This window comes from Nycticebus coucang, chromosome 4 (assembly GCF_027406575.1).
Source record: "Nycticebus coucang isolate mNycCou1 chromosome 4, mNycCou1.pri, whole genome shotgun sequence".
NCBI classification, from domain to species: domain Eukaryota; kingdom Metazoa; phylum Chordata; class Mammalia; order Primates; family Lorisidae; genus Nycticebus; species Nycticebus coucang.
In genome coordinates this window covers 107963565-107984090 of record NC_069783.1, presented here as the reverse complement: position 1 = coordinate 107984090, position 20526 = coordinate 107963565, and the positions used below count along the sequence as shown (strand labels likewise).

General features: G+C 46.9%; 1 protein-coding gene across 7 annotated transcripts in view; it reads left to right on the top strand.

Moving 5' to 3' along the window:
* Nucleotides 1-20526, top strand: part of GLT1D1 (glycosyltransferase 1 domain containing 1) — a 101697-nt gene that overhangs the window by 77381 nt on the left and 3790 nt on the right. For 6 of the 7 annotated variants that reach the window (XM_053589560.1, XM_053589559.1, XM_053589556.1 and 3 more), the window contains one exon: nucleotides 4061-4159. In XM_053589560.1, the coding sequence (XP_053445535.1) occupies nucleotides 4061-4159 (99 nt within the window). Of the gene's footprint in view, nucleotides 1-4060; nucleotides 4160-4466; nucleotides 4695-20526 lie in introns of all 7 variants that reach the window. The other variant, XR_008379691.1, reaches the window with a different exon arrangement.

The window sequence follows — 20526 nt, the reverse complement described above, 5'->3', positions numbered from 1 at the left end:
AGAGAGAAGGAGGGAGGGGGTGGGGTCTCTGTGTGTGACACACCTTTTGGGGTCAAGACACAATTATAAGAGGGACTTGACCTAACAAATGCAATCCGTGTAACCAGCTTTCTTGTACCCTCAATCCCCAACAATAAAAAAAAAATTTAAAAAGAAAAAAAGACAATGTGATTAAGTGTCGTTTTGACCTTGACTACTTCCAGAGTATGTGTGTACGTGCATGGCAGTACCATGCCCTACCCACGAGGGAAGGTGAAGGATTTTCTGGGCTGTTATAATTTGGAAGATGCAAAAAAAAAAAAAAATAATAATTTGGAAGATGCTACTGGCATTTATTTGGGGCTTTGGGGGGGGGGAGGCAGCTACAGGGAGGTGGAGTATCGTTCAAGGTGACGGTCCTTTGCATCAAAGGATTGTACCCAGAATGCCACTGGCAGTCCCGCTGAGAAACACCCTGACCCTGATGATGTGAGGTCCTTGTGCTCCATGCTTGTATGTCTGGGGCACATCCAGGCCGGCACCATCTCTGTGACACACAACGGTCATGGTCACTTGACTGGACATAGTCCAGGCCATTGAAATGCAAGATAACCACCTCACCTGATGTGCACAATGTGAGGGTGTCAGCCCACCCTCTGGGTGAAGGGCTTAACTGCAACTTGAACTTTACCTTAGAATTGAAAACAATGTAACCTAAACATCTGTGCTGTCATATTAATCTGAAATTTTTTTTAAAGGGAAAAAAAAAAAGAAATACAAGCTAACCTTTCTGCAAGAAATCTAGATGGGGTGGTTTTCAGCCTTGGACATGCAGCAGAATTACCTTGAAGCTTAAAACTATAAGTACAAAGACAGGTACCCACTTCCCCCCACCTGAAGATTGTGCTATTGTACATCACAGCAACTATAGTTAACAATGTGTGGTACCCTGGGAAACTGCTGAGAGGGATTTAAGTGTTCTTGCCACAAAAAGAAAAGTATGAAGTAAGGCGTGTGATAATGATCTTGATTTAGCCGTTTCACAATGCACACATGTATTAAAACCTCTGCTGTACACTGTAAATATATACAGTTTTACTTGCCAGTTAAAATCTTTGAAAAAATGGATCAAGTAAGTTGAGTTCAAATACAGGCAGGTGCTAGACACGTCTTTTGTTCTGACATTTCACTTGTCCTAGTCCCAGCATCGAGTGCTGACGCCAGGTCTGAACTGCTCTCTGTTCCGAGTCTGTGACTCACCGACACGTCTCTGTCCCTGCTGAGTCACAGGGTGTGTCCCCTGTGGGGGCGCTCACTCCCCGTCACTGTCTCGTGCACACCAGTGACAGCCTCCTTCTCATCAAGGCAGCTTCACACCATTGTTGTGTCCTGGGAGTGTCTTCTTAAGGTGCTGCTTTTGGGAAAGGCACATTTTGTTAGTCTTCTGTAAATGTACAATGCTGGGTTTCCACGTTCCTCTCTGTACTCTCCACCAATTTCACAGTGCAGCGCCCCAGGGAATGTTGCAGCTTTTCTGCTGAGCTGTGGTTTTTCCCTGAAGGCAGGGCCCCCCCAATCCACCCCCACTGCCCACACAGTAGGTACTTGATGGGTGAATGGATTCACAGTGTACTGTGCACCTGCTGCTGGCTGGCACGGGCTCAGGAGGCAGCGCGGGACAGATGCCTAAAGGCCTTGTTATGTGCTGATGTCCTTGTCGGGCACAGACAAAAGGGCTGAGAAAGACACAGGAAACAAGCCAATGGGTTAACTGTCGAACTTGGTAAGGCAGCAGGGCATGGCAGGGCCCAAGTCTGAAAAGTGGCCAGGGATGTGGTGGTGGGACCTTTGGGCTGAACTGTGTCCCCTCCCCAAGTTCACGTATTGGTGCCCTAATGCTCAGTATCTCAGAATGTGAACGTATTTGGAGACAAAATGAGATTGTGAGTGTGGGCCCTGACCCAGTACGATGGGTGTCCCTATAAGGTGGAAATTCAGACGCAGACACAGATGTGTGGAGAGGGAAGCGGCACAGAGAAGAAATGGCCACCTCCCCGCCCGAGAGGCCTGGAACAGACCTGCCCCTTACAGGCCTCAGAAGGACCCACCTTGCAGACACCTTGGTCTCAGACTTCCGGCCTCCAGGACTGAGAGATGAACTTTCATTGAATAATTTTAGCCTCTGATGCTTTGTTACCATAGCCCCTAACAAAACTAACACGACAAGAATGTGGCATGTGAGCTGAGACCTAAACGATGAGAAAAGCTGGTCACAGTACGATTTGTGGGGGGAGAATCTGGTGGAAGAAACAGCGAGTTTTTTAGAGTCAGAAGAGCAACATGGTGGGAGGGGAATGATGTTGCTTTAGACAAAAAAACAGCCACAAGCTGTACAGCTTTACATTATAGGAGAAACTTATTTGGTTGCAAAGAAGAGAACTTGCTTGTCCTTTGAACCTTACCTATCCCCTATTGAGGGCAGTCCATAATATGCAAATCAGAGTACTAGTTCTATGCAGCTAAAACGTGGCCTTATGATAAAGCTACCAAATTTACTGCCAGAGGCCATGTACCATTCATGCATAGCATTTAGCTCTGGGTAGCGTTAATCTTCTCCCATCTAGATCCCCTTTGCTTCAACATATTGAGTGCTGGGAAGAGCCCTAGTCACTTGTTCTCGGGACACACCAGGCCCTGGATCTGCCTGGTGCAGGTCCTCACGACTGGATTTAGATCACTCTCTAGAATCCCATGCCGGTGATGTGTGTAACTCCCACTGCATCTGCTCGGGAATAACATGGTTTCAACCTTCCGGATCTCGGCCACAGATTTCTCCTTTGTAAAGACACTTCTCCTTTGTAACTGATAAGTCATCTGTGAGGTGGTATTTTGGGATTTGTGAATATAGATGCCTTTCAACATATAGTAAGGTTACACCCCAATAAACCCATCATAAGTTGAAAATATTGTAATTCTAAATGCATTTAATACATCTGACTACAGACCATCCTAGTATAGCCCTGCCTTCTTTAAACATGCTCGGAATACTCACATTAGTCTCCAAATGGGCAAAACCATCTAACACAAAGCCTAATTTACAACAAAGTGTTGACTACTGTGTAATTTGTTGAACACTGGACTGAAAATAAGAATGGGAGGTGATCTGGGTGCACAACGTGTGGTTTCTACGGAGTGAGAATCATTTACAGCATCATCAAGGTGAAAAGTCCTAAGTGAACCATCATACATTGGGGAGCATCTGGATCCTATTTCCCACCAATCTTTTACCCAGGGAACTTGATCAGGATCCACAAGAACTCGGGTGATTCCCCCACCCCCCGAATCTGTCATTATAGCAGGAAGTTACTGAGGGATGATTTTCCGATTCTAAATTTTTAAATTTAGTGTGTTACAGTCTATTACAACCATTATTCTTTGAAACTGCGAAACCATCCCCTGTGGGCAGCAGGATGCATGAAGCCGGCTCCTGTGTGCTTTGGACCAGGCAGGTGAGGCCAGCCCTGCACCTTGTCTCTCTGGGCACCCTCTTGTGGCCTCACTGCCCAGCTGTGAGTGGGACTTTGCGTCCTGACCCCCAGGCCTTTGAGAAAGGAGACCAGCTTCATGAATAATCAGAAGGACAACCCAAGTTCCTGCTTGCTTTTGTCTGCGTGCCAGAGAGACACACTGGTCCTCCTGGTACTCACTCTGCCTGTGCTGGAAGAAAATTACTCACCAGAGAAAATGATGATGGTAATTAAACATGTATACTCCGTAAGTCAGTGAAGAAGCAGCAAAGGAACATTGGCAGAGAGGGCTTTCTTTGTAACCTGGCAATAATTACATCAAACTCTTACAGTATTCAGTGTTCTGGAGCTTTCAGAGACAGTAAAGTGACTAAAATTCAGTTGTATTTTGAAAATGCAGTGGTGATTGGGATGTGATTTTGGTGAGGTTTTTGTGTGTGTGAAGCACCTGAGGTCCAGTTAACCCAAGGAGTGATTCCACACATGGGTCCTGGTCCTGCCACAGAAGGGCTTACGCTCACCGCCCCCCGTCTTCTTTCTCCCCTCTCCCTCAGGCCATGGATTTGGAAGTCCCGGTGTTGGCGAGGAACATCCCCGGGAACGCTGCCGTGGTGAAGCACGGAGTGACGGGGCTGTTGTTTTCAGATCCTCAGGTAAAGAGAAGTTATTTCCCTTCCTGCGCCTCGTCTGAGTAGTTTTCACCTGCATTTAAGATGTCCATCGTCTTTGTGTTCCCCCGGTGCTCCTGTCACGGTCAATAGGAGCCCACAGGGAGCCTGTCCACCTTTTTGTGCCACTGGAAGAAACCTAAGAAGTTGCAAGAAATAGGTGCATCAAGTTCTGTTGCTGATTCTGCCCCCGAGTTGCTATTCAGGGCTCAGCAAGTTGCTTCGCTTCTTAAATATTCAGGTTTCTGATTTCTTAAATGGGCTCTCTTCAAATGCTGCCTTATATTTGTAGAACTTCTTTCGGCTTTTCGAGGATGCCCGTATATGTGATCGTGTTGAATCCCTGAAAACAAATGCACAGAATGGGCAGAGTAAGTGAGCAAAGGGAGAAGCCCACGCATATACCTGAAAGTAAAACAGAGGTCTGTGCGGCTGACAGTGGGCCCAGTTGTTTACCTGGTGCGTCTGGAGCACCCCTGTGTGGATGACTTCCCAGGAGTACGTGAAGGCGTTGCCCCAGGTAAGGAGGTTCTGCGGATGCACCCTCAGGTGTCTGCGTGCATTTGACCCCCTTGGTGACCCAGCAAAAGTATGCAACCTGGACTGAGTTGCCTGTGTTTCTAAGCCCCATTTTCTCTTCTAGACAAGTGGAGCTAATTATAACTCTAAATGTAGCTGGGATTGCAGGTGTGTGTCGGGGTTCCTCCCCAAGAGCAGGGTCTGCTGAGACCTGTGTAAACTGTTGGCGATTGACTGAAGAAATATAGTTAGAAGTGACAGTAAAGAAAGACAAAGACAGAGTAGAATTAAAAGTGGGAGCTCAGGGGTCCCTGGCCCGGTGGGATTCCAGCAATGGCCCAGAGTGTTTGCTCCACTCTGATTTTATTGAAGTCTATTTGCCCAGAGGGTAAGTTGAGGGAGGGAACAAAGACATCAGCAGTTTATTGGATTGATCATATCAGCTCCTATTGTTATTATAGTTAATCTTAAGGGTAGCCTTCAGAAATCTGAGCTTTGTATTGGGAGACCTTCCTGCTTGAGGTCACACACACAGATTTCTACTGAGGTGTTAAGCTCCCCACTTCTCTGTGGGAGGGAGGCATTTTCCTCCCATCACCACCACAGAGGATTTTCCTCTGCAATAAGGGATACAAACTCTTCTGCCCATATCTCAGAGCTTGAGCTACTCCCTTGGTCTCTGCCCCAAGCAAATGCAAATCTCCACAATGGATATCTGCTTTGCCTGTTTAATGGGCAGGAAATGCCCTAGAAGACGTATCTTTTCTAGGAGTTGCCATAATCTCTTCTATGGCCATTATTCTCCTCAGAGTACTCACAGACCCAGCAGGGTGTTTGTAAGCTGTATCCCCAACAGTCTAGAATTTCAGAAAAGGCAGGAAGCTTGCTAGCAATGGCTAGCTTAAATGTGAACTAGCTCACTTTTCTTTGTTCCCACTCACTCGGCCTACTTTTTAGTTTTTCACTTTTTCTGGGGTGCTTTCCTTTGCCAACAATGGGGTCTTGGCTCCCCACTCTCCCAGCAGGCATACACACAGTATGTGGTCAGAGTTCAGTAGAGGCCCTGCATTGCCCAGAAGGGGGGAAACTGTCACCCCTCTGCCTTTTACTGAGGCCGTAGGAAGGAAAAATCTTAGGCCTAATCTTCATTCTTTAAGTCTGTAGATTTAAAAATTAGGTTCTACTTATACCATCTTTATTAAGGCACATATTTTATTCAGAAATACAGGCAGTGATGCTTAAAAATTACAAGTTGAATATTTGAAAATTTAGTGTTTTAAATTTCCTATAGCAGATGTTTAATCCAAAATAGCTTTCCCTTTCCCACATGACTATGAGGTCACTCTTTTCACTATACACTTACCACAAAGTTGCAAATGAACTCCAGCACAGAGATGAAAGCCAAGCTCATGGATTCATGGTAGGGATTGCACGTAGCCAGGCACCTCCAGGTACTACCCCATGAATGTCTTGGCTGGCCTAGGAGGCAGCCTCAAATAGGTTAAGACCCAGGGCTCTATCTTTTATTATGTACAGAAGGCAGGCGTAGGTAGTACTAATGTCCTTTCTTTTGATAGCAAGACCTGAAAGCCAAACCAATATCAGGATATGCAGTTTTTAGTAGTTACTAGTGGCTTCTCCAAACAAAGGCTTATTACTTTTTAACCATATTCTGGTGCACTCAAAATCAGCTATATCCAAGCTTCAGGTCAGAGAATATTATCTCACTCTGGCAAAATGGGTTTTCTTTTCATTTCTCCAAATGCAATGTCCATTTATTTTATAGCTCAATTTCAGAGCATCAAAAAAAAAAGCACTATAACTTTACCAGTGAGGGTCTAATAGCAATCTCTTATAATGGATATATTAGGCAGAACAGAAGAACGAAAGCAGTTTGGCTATCCTGATTTTATAAGGCCTCTTGAAGATATTCCTTTTAATATTTGCAAATAGATGTCATGTCTTTGGCACATTCAGGTCCTCTGTGCTAGTTACCAGCTTCGTATATGTCATCAGACCCAACTTAGAGGCACGCGATGGGGTTCAGGTGCAGACTTGTTCTGATTCCAACATTTTCAGGTTATTTTCACAAAGGATGTTTAAAAAAAAAAATCAGAACTCTTCTGCTTTCCGACGGGAGGAGGCTGGGTTTTTTTAACACACTTAGAGAAGTGCGCTAGACATGGATGTCACACATGGTTTGGTTTGGTTTTCCTTATAATTCAATCAGACTTTACCCAGCCCTGGGTGGGCGTGATGACTTTACAACAAATATGCATAGTCAGGAACTGTGGTTATATTGCGCTTACTAAGGAACTCAGGTGCAGTTAGCTGCTTGTAGGTTACTGGTGTTGGCAAGAGTAATTTTAAATGTATATATATATATTCAGATATGTGTGAGAACCAGCATTGCTTTTATTAAGAAGGAACATCGATGTCACAGCATCAGCCTTGGAAAAGTAAAAAGGTTGCAGCGTGCCGTCAAGCCAGATCTGGAATTAGTAGTTCTGGACTTGTTTTTATTCTCCCAGTTGAGAATCTAAAGAATCTTGACACCACAGGTAAAGTTTAACATGTTACTCTGTACATTTAATACCACTTTTAACCTATTTTTCAAAGTGAAAAACTAATTTTACATATAATCTGCATGAAGTGTGTGAATGGTTATTAAAGGAAATCCTTTATCCATTTTTTTTTGTGACCCTTTTGTAAAAACTATCATCAGGTTTCTCCAAAGAAACAGAACCCATCTGGGCAGCACCTGTGGCTCAAAGGAGTAGGGCGCTGGCCCCATATGCCAGAGGTGGCGGGTTCAAGCCCAGCCCCTGCCAAAAACTGCAAAAAAAAAGAAAAAAAGAGAGAGAGCGCCCATCTATATGTATGTTTGTATGGGAGGGCATTTACTGTAGCAGTTGCTCACGTGATTATGGAGGCTGAGAGGCCCTGCCATCTGCAAGCTGGAGACTCAGGAAAGCTGGTGTTTAACTCAGTCCGAGGACGAAGGCCCAAGAACCAGGAACTCTGATGTCCCAGTGCAGGAGAGAATGGCTGTCTGTCGTAACTCAAGAAGAAAGTGATAGTTTCCTCTTCCCCCGCCTTTGTTCTGGATGGATGAGATGGTACCCGCCCACATTGCTGAAGGTGCATCTCCCTTAGTCTAAATATCATCTCTTCCAGAAGTTTCTACACAGGCACACTGGGAAATGGTGTTTCATCAGCTGTCTGGCTTCTCTGGGCCCAGCCCCCTGGACACACAAAATTGACTATCATGAAAACTAAACCAATGAAAGGCGCAGAAATGTGACTTTTCCCCTGAGACCACAGCTCCTACTCCATGGCCGTGTTCGTGAGGCAGTTGTTCTGGTAACTGAACCCTCCCTCCCCCTGCTGCCTTCCCCCTTCCTGGTGCTGTGTCAGGGGTGGGTCCACGTCTGTCCATGCTCCAGTGGGAGATTCCACGTCCTGCATCCGAGTGTGGGGCGAGGTGCCACGTGTATGGCAGAACTGGGGGCATCGTGAACCCTCCTGGCTGCCTGTTACAGACTCACAGAGCTGGCTCAGGGTGGACACAATCTCTAGAAGCCTCTATTCAGATATACAAGTCCCAAGAAGGTCCGAGATTAAGGCATCAGCAGGGACTATATCACCACGTTGATTGGTCCAAGCTGTAGCAGCAAGATCTTCAGGGACTAGCAAATATAAATACACCTGGGCAAGGAATGAGGCATGGAGGGACAGAAAACAAGAGCCAGGCATGTGCCGGGCTGCAGCGGCTCAGGTGTCTGGAGGTCACACAGGTGTGTTGGGGGTGGGGACGAGGTTGCCTGGTCACATACCCACACCTTGCACCCACAGTCTGCCTCGCTGCACTCACCGATTTTGAAGAGAGACTGGAAACCCAATTTTTATGTGATACTACTGATTTATAAATGAAGATAATTCAGCCGATTTTCAGAACTCTTTGTTTTTTAAACATCACATAGGCCTACTCTACACTCCTCCGGAGTGGGGGAGCAGGGTAATTTCCTACCAGCATATGACATCTGCATTTAGTGAGTGAGGATTATAATCTGGCCTGGTACATAGGGCACTCCATGAGGGCAGGCTCCCAGGAGGGCAGATGGAAGGTGACTTGTTTTGTTTTCATTTTTTTTGGTTATTGTTGTTCTTTTTAAAATTGTTTCAAAGTATTAAGGGGGTACAAATGTTTTTGGTTACATGGATTGCTTTCGTAATGCTTGAGTTGTAGCTGTGTGCCCATTACCCAGAGTGTCCATTTTACCCTGGAGGTAGGTTTTCACTCCTCTCCTTCTCCCCTCCCTCCTGCTTGATTCCAGTGTGTTACGTTCCTTTGCCCACACGAGTGCTCATCAGTGCAAGTTCACGGTGCATGTGGTGTTTGTTTTTCCATTCTTTAGATATTTCATTTAGGATAATGGTCTCTAGTTCCAAGCAAATTGCAGCAAAAGGCCTTAATTCATCCATTTTACGGCTGAGTAGTACTCCACAGTATACCCGATACCAAACTTTAATAATCCACTGTGAATTGATGGGCACTTGGGTTGATCCCACCTCTTTCCAATTATCAATTGTGCTACTGTATACTTTCAAGTGCAGTGTCTTTTTGATAAACATTTTTCTTTAGATAGATTCTCTGTAGTGGGATTGCCGGACCAAATGGTCGGTCTACTTTTAGTTCTTTGAGGCGACTTCTGACTCTAGGATCAAGGCCGGCACTTGCTTCCGCTTGTCACTCCAGACCAGAGAGGACGTTGTTAGCAGTCCTGAGTCAGCCTCCCATGGGTTTAGGATGCGACTCCCTAGGCAGGGAAAGGTGATCACTACAGGGGGCACTGCATGGATAAAAGCTTGGGGGCATGAAGTTGCTTAAGATGTTGGGGGAGTTGGCAGCAGTCCAGAGTGGGATGTGCCAGGGCAGGAATGGAGAACCTGAAAGGGAGCCAGCATCCATGCAGCATATGCAAAATGGAGAACAGGGCTGCAAGGAAGGCCCTTGCCTGTTTTCTGGTAGTAGGCTAGGATTGTGTTTGCTTACATGGCAAGAGGGATTTTGTAGGTATAATTAAAGTTACTGATCAGTTGACTTTGAATTAATACAAAAGACATTGTGTGGATGTGTCTGACTTAATCGTCTGTGCGTGTAGGTCTAGAGGTGAGGGACAGAAGAGTTCAGAGAGCCTGGGGCCTGTGGGGGCCTCAGGCTGAGGAACCCCGGGGCAGCCACCTGGGTTAGGAGCACCTCCTGCTGGCAGCCTGCAGGAGAAATGTGCCCCCTCCCAACAGCCACAGCCCATGGTTGTTGAATTCTGCCAACAACCATGTGGTCTTGAAAGAGGACCCCCAGGTCCAGGCAGGGATCAGCCTGGCCAACACCCCGATGTTAGTCTTGTGAGATGCTGAGCTGGAAAGCTGGCTCTGCCACACCTAGACTTTGACCTACAGAAAATGAGAGATAAAACATGAGTGGTGTCACGCTGAGGCCGAAGTTTGTGATTATTTGTTACGCAGCAATAGGAAACTAAGGAGAGGGGAGGGTTTCATCATGATTGCGTTATGTTTCAGATGACAGAAAGGGATTCTTAAGGTCTTATTGGAGAAAGCCTTGTTTCTCTTCCCCCAGAAGCCCCTAGTGACGTTTCACTGTGCTCTGAGCTGCTGGAAATGGGAGCCCGTGTGCAATCAGGGAGACAGAGCCAAGGACTGGAGCTGAGAGACTGTGTGGGCCTGGTGCTGACCCTGCCCAGGACTCCCTGGTGGCACTTGGAATAAAATCCACACTTTTATGCTGGTCAGCGATCTGTCCCCAAGCTAGCCACTCGTGGCTTGGCCTTCAGTGCTACGCAGCCTCTCTGGTGCTTCTGCCCCTCCCTGGTGGGAAGAATGGAGTCCTTCTTCACTGTCCCTATCTTAATGCCCTGCCTGGCCTTGGTCACTGGGCTATGTTGTAGGCTCAGCCGTTTATTTATTTTTGGCCCAGTTGGCTTCCCTCTGCCTCATCCCTGTCCCCTCAAAGGATTTGATTTCTGAGAGCAGTTTCTTCACCTGTAAAATGGAGAAATGGTGCCACACGGGTAGGGTTTCTCTGCACCCTGCAGCCCCATGACCGAGTTCAGGGCCCTTCACTGAGTGTCTGTGGGCCGGTGCTCGCAGCAGGTGGCTGGTGGCAGCTAACTGCATAAACACAGGAGGGTCTGGAGGGAGGGAAGTTTGCTCTGAAGAGCTTATGAACACAGCCCACTGAATCAAATTATAAAAAAGTATTTTTAATTTTAAAAATGTGATGATTAAACATATTCAGCCAGGGCAGGAAGAGAACAATCTCTGTTTTTATATACCTTACCTCTGGAAAACTTCAATTTGAATGGAGCTTTCCAAGCCTACTAAACATCGATTTTTCATTACTGCAACAATCCTGTTATTTCTCTTTTTAAGAAGATTAAACGCATTGAGCTATTTTCCTGGGTATTTTATTGCTCCATTTTATAGCTTCAAAATTAAAATCCATTTGACATTTAATAGAAACTGTGAATCCATGCTCTCTCTCAGGGTCAGACTCAAACTTACTTTGCTGGGACGTTCTGTTTGTTTTGTAGACAACTGTGGGAGAGAATTAATCTCTGAACAATGATGATGAGCAGGGCTGGCATTTATCGAGCGCGTGTTATGTTCCCTGCTACTGTCATGGTTTACATTTTTACTAGAGAAAGATTATTTTTCTGTAAGCAATAATGACTTTAGTAGTCAATCCATAGTTTGGTATTTGGAAAAAGTGAGGTGTGTTGGAAAAATATATCAACCTCTAAACGTTGGGCCAGGCAAGGTCATGCTTGGACCTTGATTTCTACCTGGAATCTGAGTGATCCTGGGCACCTTTCTTATCTCATGCTTGTTTCTTTGTTGTACATGGAGATAACGGCCTGTCTTTCGGGAATGACTGAGGGAAGCCATTATGTACAGGGTTTTTTCTTGCTTCGTCTCAGGTGCAAACTGCATACAGTCAAAGTCGGCCTTGGTGTGGCTTATGCTGAGTGTGAGGAGAAGCAGCGTTGGGTGCAAGGCACCTGTTAGTGCTGGAATCTGCTCAGCACATCAAGATTCTGCCCTGCCTGAGGCAGAGGAGAACCAGGAGAGAATTTCCCAACTCTTCTTCACTTGGGTCACTTTTTGTTTTTAATGGCCTTTGACGAGGCAGTTGGCCAACATTATGTAAAATATTATTTCTCGCTTATCTTTTTAAAACTTTTTAACCCATCATACGTAATTCGTGGAAGTTAAATGCACCCGTAATGTCTAACCAGTGCCTGGCACACAGTAGGTCCTCATCAGTGGGAAACCCAGGGGCCCCAGGACCTCTCAGGATTGGTTACATCTCCATTTAAGCTTGAAGGCACCACAGGACAAACTATGCCTGAACTAAATTGAAAGTTAATCTGGAATTTATTTCCATGGGATGGGAAATAGTGCGATCACATTGTTTACTGCACAAAGCTGGGAAACTTTTGAGAGTGAAAGAGGGGCACTATTAATAAAAATTCTTGGACAAGAGATGTTGTCCTGTCCCACGTGACCCGAGGATAGAAGAATGCCTGAAAGGCCTGTGAGCAGGTGCCATGGCTGTTTTATTAGGGACACCGGCGTTACTCGGTAGCTCAGGTACTCAGATGGCCTCGCTCTGTCGTCAATATAAAAAATTATTAATTAGGTATTTACATTCTGTTTTTCTTTTTTTTTTTTTTTTGTTTCTTAGACACAGAGTCTCACTTTATCACCCTTGGTAAAGTGCCGTGGCGTCGTCACACAGCTCACGGCAACCTCCAACTCCTGGGCTTAGGTGATTCTCTTGCTTCAGCCTCCTAAGTAACTGGGACTACAGGCACCTGCCACAATGCCCAGCTATTTTTTTTTTGTTGCAGTTGGCTGGAGCTGGGTTTGAACCCACCACCCTCAGCACATGGGGCTGCCACCCTACCCACTGAGCCACAGGAGCTGCCCTACATTCTGTTTTTCATACTAAGCCTCTGAAGTCTTGTATGTGTGTCCTGCGCTTGGAGCACATCTCAGTTTAGAGGTTAAGATTTTATCAAAATCCGTGATTTGTGTCTAGCCCTCCTAATAAAAAATACTATTAAAAAGATCTCCCATCAACGTTTATAGTTGAAAAAGTAGAGTCACGTATCCAAGTTGTTCCCAGTGTATTTAGAAATTTCTGAATAACTGAATTGACCACCAATTTCAAAATTTGAAATCAATTAAAACTTAAATAATAATTAAGAGTACAGTGTGGAGGCCCCTGCTGGGTGTGGGCTGGGGGCAGGGTGGAGCCGCGAGGGGCCTTCTCCCTCCCTCCCCCAGCACTGCCTGTCTCTCCCTCTCTCTCTGTCTCTCTCTGTCTCTGCTTTCCCTCAGTCTCTGTCTCTCCCTCGGTCTCTGTATTTCTTCTCTCTGTTTCCATCTTTCCTGCCTCTCAATCCCTGTTTCTCTCTTGTTGTTTCTTCCTCTGTCTCTCCCTGTTTCTATCTCCTTATCTCTGTGTCTTTGTCTCTCTGCACCCCCCTTCTCCCTCTCCCTCCCTCCCCACCTCTCTTGCTGTGGGAAGGAAGCCAGCACTTTCCGGCCTCACAGTCCTCTAAAATAGCATTCGCAACCTGTGGGTCACGCATAGGATCTATATTAAAGGGCTGCAGCCTTAGGAAGGTTGAGAACCACTGCTCTAAAAGGTTCTCCTTGGTGCTGCTGTCTGAGTTCCAGGGAGGAAGGACCCTTCTGGAGGCCCCATAGCTGCAGCCCCTTCTGTATCTGATACACGCCCCTAGGGGGACAGGGCTGGCATACCCAGCCCTGAGGTGGGGCTGTGGGAGCTACAGGGTATCCTGCCTGCCACAGCACTAATACTAGAGTTGGGTTATTTGAGGAGGGGACAAAGTCCCAATGCCATGGTAGCAACTGCAGTGTCATGTTCCCGTGAAGCCCTGTGTTTCATTCCTGTCATACCCAGGTGTCACTGAGTTACTGTGGCCAAGGGCATTACAGGTGCGGAAGGTAGAAGGGAGTGACAGCTCTGGTCTGCCAGTAGCCAGTGGGTCCAGGAATGTGCCTGTGAACAAGGACATCCACCCAGGTCCCGGGGAAAACCTCAAAGTCACCAATGCGTGGGCCACAGCCTTCCTGTGCCCCCAACTCTGCTTCTGTAAGTGGGGAGAGGGTGGGAACAATAGTACAGATTCCGAGTCTCCTTTCTAAAACTTCAGAATCCAAAACTGACATGGAAAACGATTTTGCTTTTTAGTGAGTTTGGTGCCAAAACTCACTCAGGACCTTGGTGGCTGCAAGTGGCTATGCCCTCCTGCTACGCCCTGTCCCAGCTCTCTCAAGATTGTTCTTTCCCTGGGAGAAGTTTGCTTTTGCTTTCCATTGGGGGGCACTCTGCGGCCAGCTTCCCGTCCCTCTCCTTTCCCCAGGCAGAGCCAGAGTGACTTGATTGGGAGTTTGCCTTCCTGTTTTTCTGGGCTTGCTCTCTTCCTGGACTCCCTCCAGCTCCTAACCCTCCTTGGTAGGGAGGTAGCTCTCCTGCCCTCTTTCCACACCTTCCCCGCCTGTCCTGGTCTCCCCGGCTTGCCAGTGCCCTCCTCTCCACTTGCGAAGCCGGCCAGAGCTGCAGGAGGACATCCTGGCTCGTGGATTTGAAATGGCCCTCTGTGAAACAAAAGCCTGACACACACAGAGACTCTTAGAGGACTGTCGCTTTAGCTTAACTGTTGGCCTCTCGGTTCCCTCTGTCTGCAGGCGGTGTGGGGGCTAGGTGTTCTCTGCCCCCTGCACCCCTGCAGCTGCGGGGCCTGGAGGGGGACGGTCTGCTTTAGTTCCCTTGTCTGCCATGTAGTGACATTTTACCTCAGGGAAGTTCCCAGACTTTCCTGTGCCCCCAACTCTTTGCTTCCATAAGTAGGGAGAGGGTGGGAACAATAGTACAGATTCCTAGTCCCTTTTCTGAAATTCCAAAATCCAAAACTTGCATGGAAAACAGTTTTCTTCTTTAGTGAGTTTAAACTCACATCTGAGCGCATGTGAAGTTATTCAAGGCTTTGTTGTCCTGCTTCGTGAGACTGTTTGTGCAGGGTGATGCAGAAACCGCTGATGTGACCTCGGGAAGTGACAGGGGAGAAGGCGTAGAGACTGCATTATTGAGATGCTGCAAATCCTGAATCTGAATCATCATTCCACACGTGGTCTAGACACTTCATAAATGTTGACCATGGGTGTCATCAAGTTCTGGCTGAATACTGTCAGAGGAAGCTGGGGTGCTTTGTTAGAGGATGTTAGCACCTCCTTGAGCTTTCTCCTTGATTTAGCAGCAGGGAAAGTGAACTAAGTAGGGATTAATGGTCTGTCTCACCTAGTGGGCCTTCACTGTTTAGTGTCCTCCCTGCCTCCACCTCCTCTCACATGCCAAAGACACCGCTGAGTGCCCGTAGTCCTGCTGGGGCCAGGGACCTGGTCCCTGGGCGACCTCCTAGGTACCCGCTCAGGAGTCCCAGAAGAGGACTTGAGCACAGAGCTTCCCCAGCCCGGTGTGCACAAGCAGAGCCCAGTGTGTGCAAACAGGACCCAGTGCTAGATTCTCTGGTGCTCTGTCTCATCAGGCCCCTGGCTGACACTGTACACTGCCAGGTCAAGCTTCATGGTTGGGGGCCAGAGCCCTCTCCCCCTCTTCCTTCTCTGGCTCTGCATGGGGCAGTGGGTGTGGACAGGGCTTCTGTAAGGAGAGGATACTTCTAAACCCAGGTTGGCTTACTCAGGCTTCACTGGCCAGAGGTTCTGATCACTCTTTTTGATACTTTAAACTGAGCCTCTAACTTTAACCATGGTATTAAGATCACACGAACTCCAGCCCTGCCCCAAATTGGTCATTACTGCTATGATTTAAGAGATGGATGGCCAGGCATAGTGGCTCACACCTGGCATCATCCCAGGACTTTAGGAGACTAAAGTGAGAGGATCACTTGAGGCCAGTGGTTTGAGACCAGCCTGGTCAGTATACCACAACCTACTCTATTTAAAAAAAATGAGAAAAAAAAAAAGGAAAAAGAAAACCTAGCCAGATATGGTGGCACATCTAGAATCCCAGGTACTTGAGAGGCTGAGGAAGTAGGATGTCTTGAGTCCAGGAGTTCGAGGCTGCAGAGAGCTGAGATCACACTACAGCATTCCAGCCTGGGTGAGAGAGCGAGACGTCTTCTCAATTAAAAGACAAGAGAGATTGAGAGAAAGACACAGAGCGAGAAGGTTTGTGCTGAATAGTTGAGAAATATCTGCACGTTCTCATGAGTGGCTCCAACTTTACCTGGTGACAGGAGTCATCGAGTGAACAAGCTATGTCCACTGGCCATCGGAAGGATGATGTCACAATGACATGTGCCTGGTTGTCACCAAGGATGACAGCTTGAACAGTGCCTTAAAATGTAACCACCAGAAGGTGTCATGTATAAGAGAAACAGTCCTGGCAGGTATATGCCCTTTTTCTAGATAGTTAGGTCTTGAAGTAGACTTCTCAAAACTTAGAGTTTCCAAAGACATAAATCTATTCTGTGCTCAGATAATTTTTGGACAGTCTTAGAACTGTGGTGACTTCCCAGAATCACCTGCCATCCCAGAGTGTTAGAAAACAGGAATTTCTGGCCTCCACCGACAACCTACCAGTCACAGTCTCAGTGGGGAAGAGGGTGTGCGCATCTGTGTTTTATAAGCTCCGTGGGAGATGCTTACAGTGGGGTTTGAGAAATACAAAGCCATAGCTTGGAGCCTTAATTAGACAGCTCGAGGGAAACCCCGGATCTTAATGACAGTAGCTCACACTGGTCGTGAGACAGGTCCTTGTCAACATCTCCCATCAACAAGCTGTCGCGTTGAAGCATCTGGAGAGGAGCTTCGGGGCCGTTTGATTGAACACACTAAGCCTGAAATTCAGAGTTTTCATGTGATTGACTCTAGCTCCTTTTGGAAAAATAAGTATTTTTCCCTTGTTGAAGGTTGTCAGAATGTAATGCCTTGTAAAACTTCAACATTTCAAATCCACCAGTCCCCGCATGTTCCCCCGGCCCCATGCTCCATGGCTTGAGGTGATGTCATTATGAGGATTGGGATGGGAATTTAAATATTTGTCTTGTAAAAATGGTGTTGCTTCTCCTCCTTTAAATCTTGGGGAAACCTCAGGTAGAGGGGACAGTTTAAAAGGATTCAATAAGATTTTTTTTTCCCACCAGCCATTACAGACTACTCAGAAAGGAAGCCAGCTCTGAGAATAGGCAGCTACTAATTGAATAACTCCACTATGAAGACAAAATGTATCATGTGCTTTTGCATGATTTTTTTTTTTAACTTCACAAATGGATTTCCTAAGCCAGGGTTTGCACACCTGTGGCTGTGGGCCTAGACCAGCTCTGTACAGGTGCTTTGTTTAATTTGCTATGTCATTAAAATGATGAATTCCTAGCTGGTGTTTAATGTGGAGTGCTTTTACATAAATATCTAGAATTTAGGCTCCCCTTTAAAAAAAAAAAAAAGGAAATGTAGCAACCAGCATAAAGCAGCAGAGGCCCTACATACCCTCGTACCCTCGCAGCTTGGCCGGGTTCCTTCCCCTTCACCTGCCAGGCCCTCAGAGGCATCTGACTTTCCTCCTGCTAGTCTGGAACAGAGTCTAGACTTGTTTCTTTGCATCCTTGGCTTTTATTTTCTTATAATTGTTTTACCGGGTGCCCCCTTCAATGCCTCATAAATACTTTTCAAAAGTAGATTATGTTACAATACAAGGTCCTGCCTGAACACCCCCCTCCTCCTATTGACAGTTTGACAGCCAGTCCGTTTTATGGCCTGCTGCGCAGCTGATGCTTGTATGAAACCTGGGGAGCTGTGGTTGCAGCAAGGATGAGTCCCCTTTTGTACCTGTTTCAGGGAAACATTGCAGCATCTCTGGCTGCATTATTTTTCAGTCAGATGTGAGATTCTGGAACCCTGGATAGCGCCTGACGCGCCATGTTAGGACCCAGAGGGTCTCTTCCTCAAGGGTGTCTGCTGCTGACTTCGCGGTGTGTGGCTTCATCCCGAGGTGGGTGGGAAACTGTCCACAGCAGATCAGAGCTTCACTTCCCATCTGGACAGCATGAGAAGCTAAAGGAGGAGCCTCTTCTGGGCGACTTCTTCTTGGAACAGGAAGCCTTTTCTAGAAGACCTCAGCTGATTGCTTCCTCTCACGCCAATGGCCAGAACTTGTTTATATGCTGACAATTGGGCCAAGCACTGGCAGAAAAGGACCCCTGTGTTGGTTTTCTATTGCTGTTCAGCAAATTCACACAAATTCAGCAGCTTAAAGCAATACCTCTGGTGACTCACAGTTTTAGCCGGGCCGTCTGCTGAGGTTCTGGTGTCTCACCATGCTGAGGTCCCAGTGCCACTGGCCTGTGTTCTCAGTCTAGTGCACGGCTGTTGGGGGAATTCGGCTTCTTGCAATTGTAGGAATAAGGGTATCATCTTCACACTGGTTATTGACCACGGTCGCTCTCAGCACCTACAAGCTGCTGGTACAGATGCCACAGTACATACTACGGGGCCTTGTCCCTGTAAATCCATAGTTAGTCAGAAGTGCACTTAACACCATAGTGGAGCAGAGGTTCGATGTGCTCGAAACATTCTGCTTAGTCTACAGTTGGGCAAAATCATTCAGCACAAAGCCTACTTATAATACAGTGTTGAGTATCTTGTGTAATTTACTAAAAGCTAAAAATGAAAACTAGAGTCGTTGTGTGGGTACTTGAAGTAGTGTCCACTAAAGAGCCTTACTTTCCCACCATAGTAAAGTTGAAAAAACTTAAGTCTAACCATCAGAAGTCAAGTCATCCTAAGTTGGATCGGTCTGTGGTTCCTTGCCTTAGGGCCCAGAAGCCTGGCTGACCTCCCCCTCTCAATCGTCTGCCAAGGTGGATCCCTGCATCACACGGCCGGCCGAAGCAGGCAGATCCCTGATCTTCACCATGCTCTGTTATTTGCACGTTTCACCCACACTCAGGTCCCAAGCAGGGTCCCAGGGCTCAGCCCAAGTGCATCTGCCTCAATTCCACAGTTGGTGTGGACCGATTAGGATTGCTTCTTGGAATTAGCGACAGGGTTCTCTTCCCAGATGGTGTTGTAAAGGGGTAAAATCTCATGACATCAGAGTTCTCTTTTTTTTTTTTTTTTTGTAGAGACAGAATCTCACTGTACCACCCTCGGGTAGAGTGCCGTGGTGTCACATGGCTCACAGCAACCTCTAACTCTTGGGCTTACGCGATTCTCTTGCCTCAGCCTCCCCAGTAGCTGGGACTACAGGCGCCCGCCACAACGCCCGGCTATTTTTTTGTTGCAGTTTGGCCGGGGCTGGGTTTGAACCCGCCACCTTCGGCATATGGGGCCGGCACCCTACTCACTGAGCCACAGGCGTTGCCCCAGAGTTCTCTTATCTAAGAGCAGGGAGGAGCCAAATGCCTGCGAGAGTGTCAGTTCTGTGTTGCTGTGTAGCAGACAATCGCAAAACTCAGTGGCTTAAAACTACCCCCATTTTCTTAGCTCACAACTTTCTGCTTTAGCAGTTGGAGCTGACCCTGCAGAGGGCTCTTCTCTGGTCTGGCCTGGGGCTGTCCGGCAGCTGGCTAGGGGCTGGGCCAAGCTGAGATGGCGTTCCTTACAAGTGCCACCCCAGCACATGGTGTGGGCGCTGGTGTTCCCTGGGTATCTGTCCTCCTGGCCTTTCCTCCTCAAGGAGGTCTCCAGGGCTCCAAGGAAGCAAGTACAGAAATTGTTCAGGGCTTTTGCAGCCTGGCTTGGGAGTTGGACTGCAGCACTTCTGACACATTGGTCAAGGCAATAGGACCAGCCAGACACAAAGGGAGGGGAATAGATCACCTGCCTCCGTGGGGAGAGTGATAAAGTCTTACTGCAGAGAGACAAGGGCAAGGGACGGTCATGCCGACCTTTGCAGACCATCTACCCTGGCAAGTGGCCAGCAGAGGCTGTGTCCACGTGCATGTGTCCGGCAGGGAGCTGTGGCAGCCGTGTAGGAGCGGCTTTAGTCCAGAAGAAAATAATCCCCGAGCCTCAGGGAGTGACTCTTATGGTTTAAAAGAGAGATTTTCTTTTTCTTTTCTTGATGGGTCTCCTTTCCTTCTGCCACTTACCCAGGTTCTGTTCAGCCGGCAGCTGAGATGCTGCTCACTCCCAACCCATCTCTCCCTCCTTTACTTAAGTCTGTGTTTTTTGTTCAGTCTTCCATGCTGAGGGAGGGAAGAAAATAAGTGTATTTTATCACAACCGCTTCCTAGAAACTCTTCTCAGTCGGGATTTCATTGTAGAATTGCCATTAAGATCTGTAGAAATAATAAGCTGTGAGGTTGGCTTTCTCCCCGCGTCTCTGCCTCAGATAAATCAAAGATACAGCCAGCGTCATAAAATATTATTCCAAAGCTGTAAGCCTCTCAGATAATTTTAATAAGAATATTGTTCTGCTATGAGATGGGAATAAATGTGTTATATTTTATTATAAAAATAATACTAACTTACTATAAAGTATACACAAATTACACAAAAAATTCGACTCTATCATAAACATTACTATCTATAGTGCCAGCTGTAAAAGGCATTCAATGTTTAATTAATAATACTGATGAGGATACATGAACATTCCTTTTAAACATCAAAGGACTGTATATTAACTTAAGCATCATTGCCTTCTTTGGGGAAATAGTAATGATGATGATAGTTAAGTATGTTCTAGGATTTTTCTT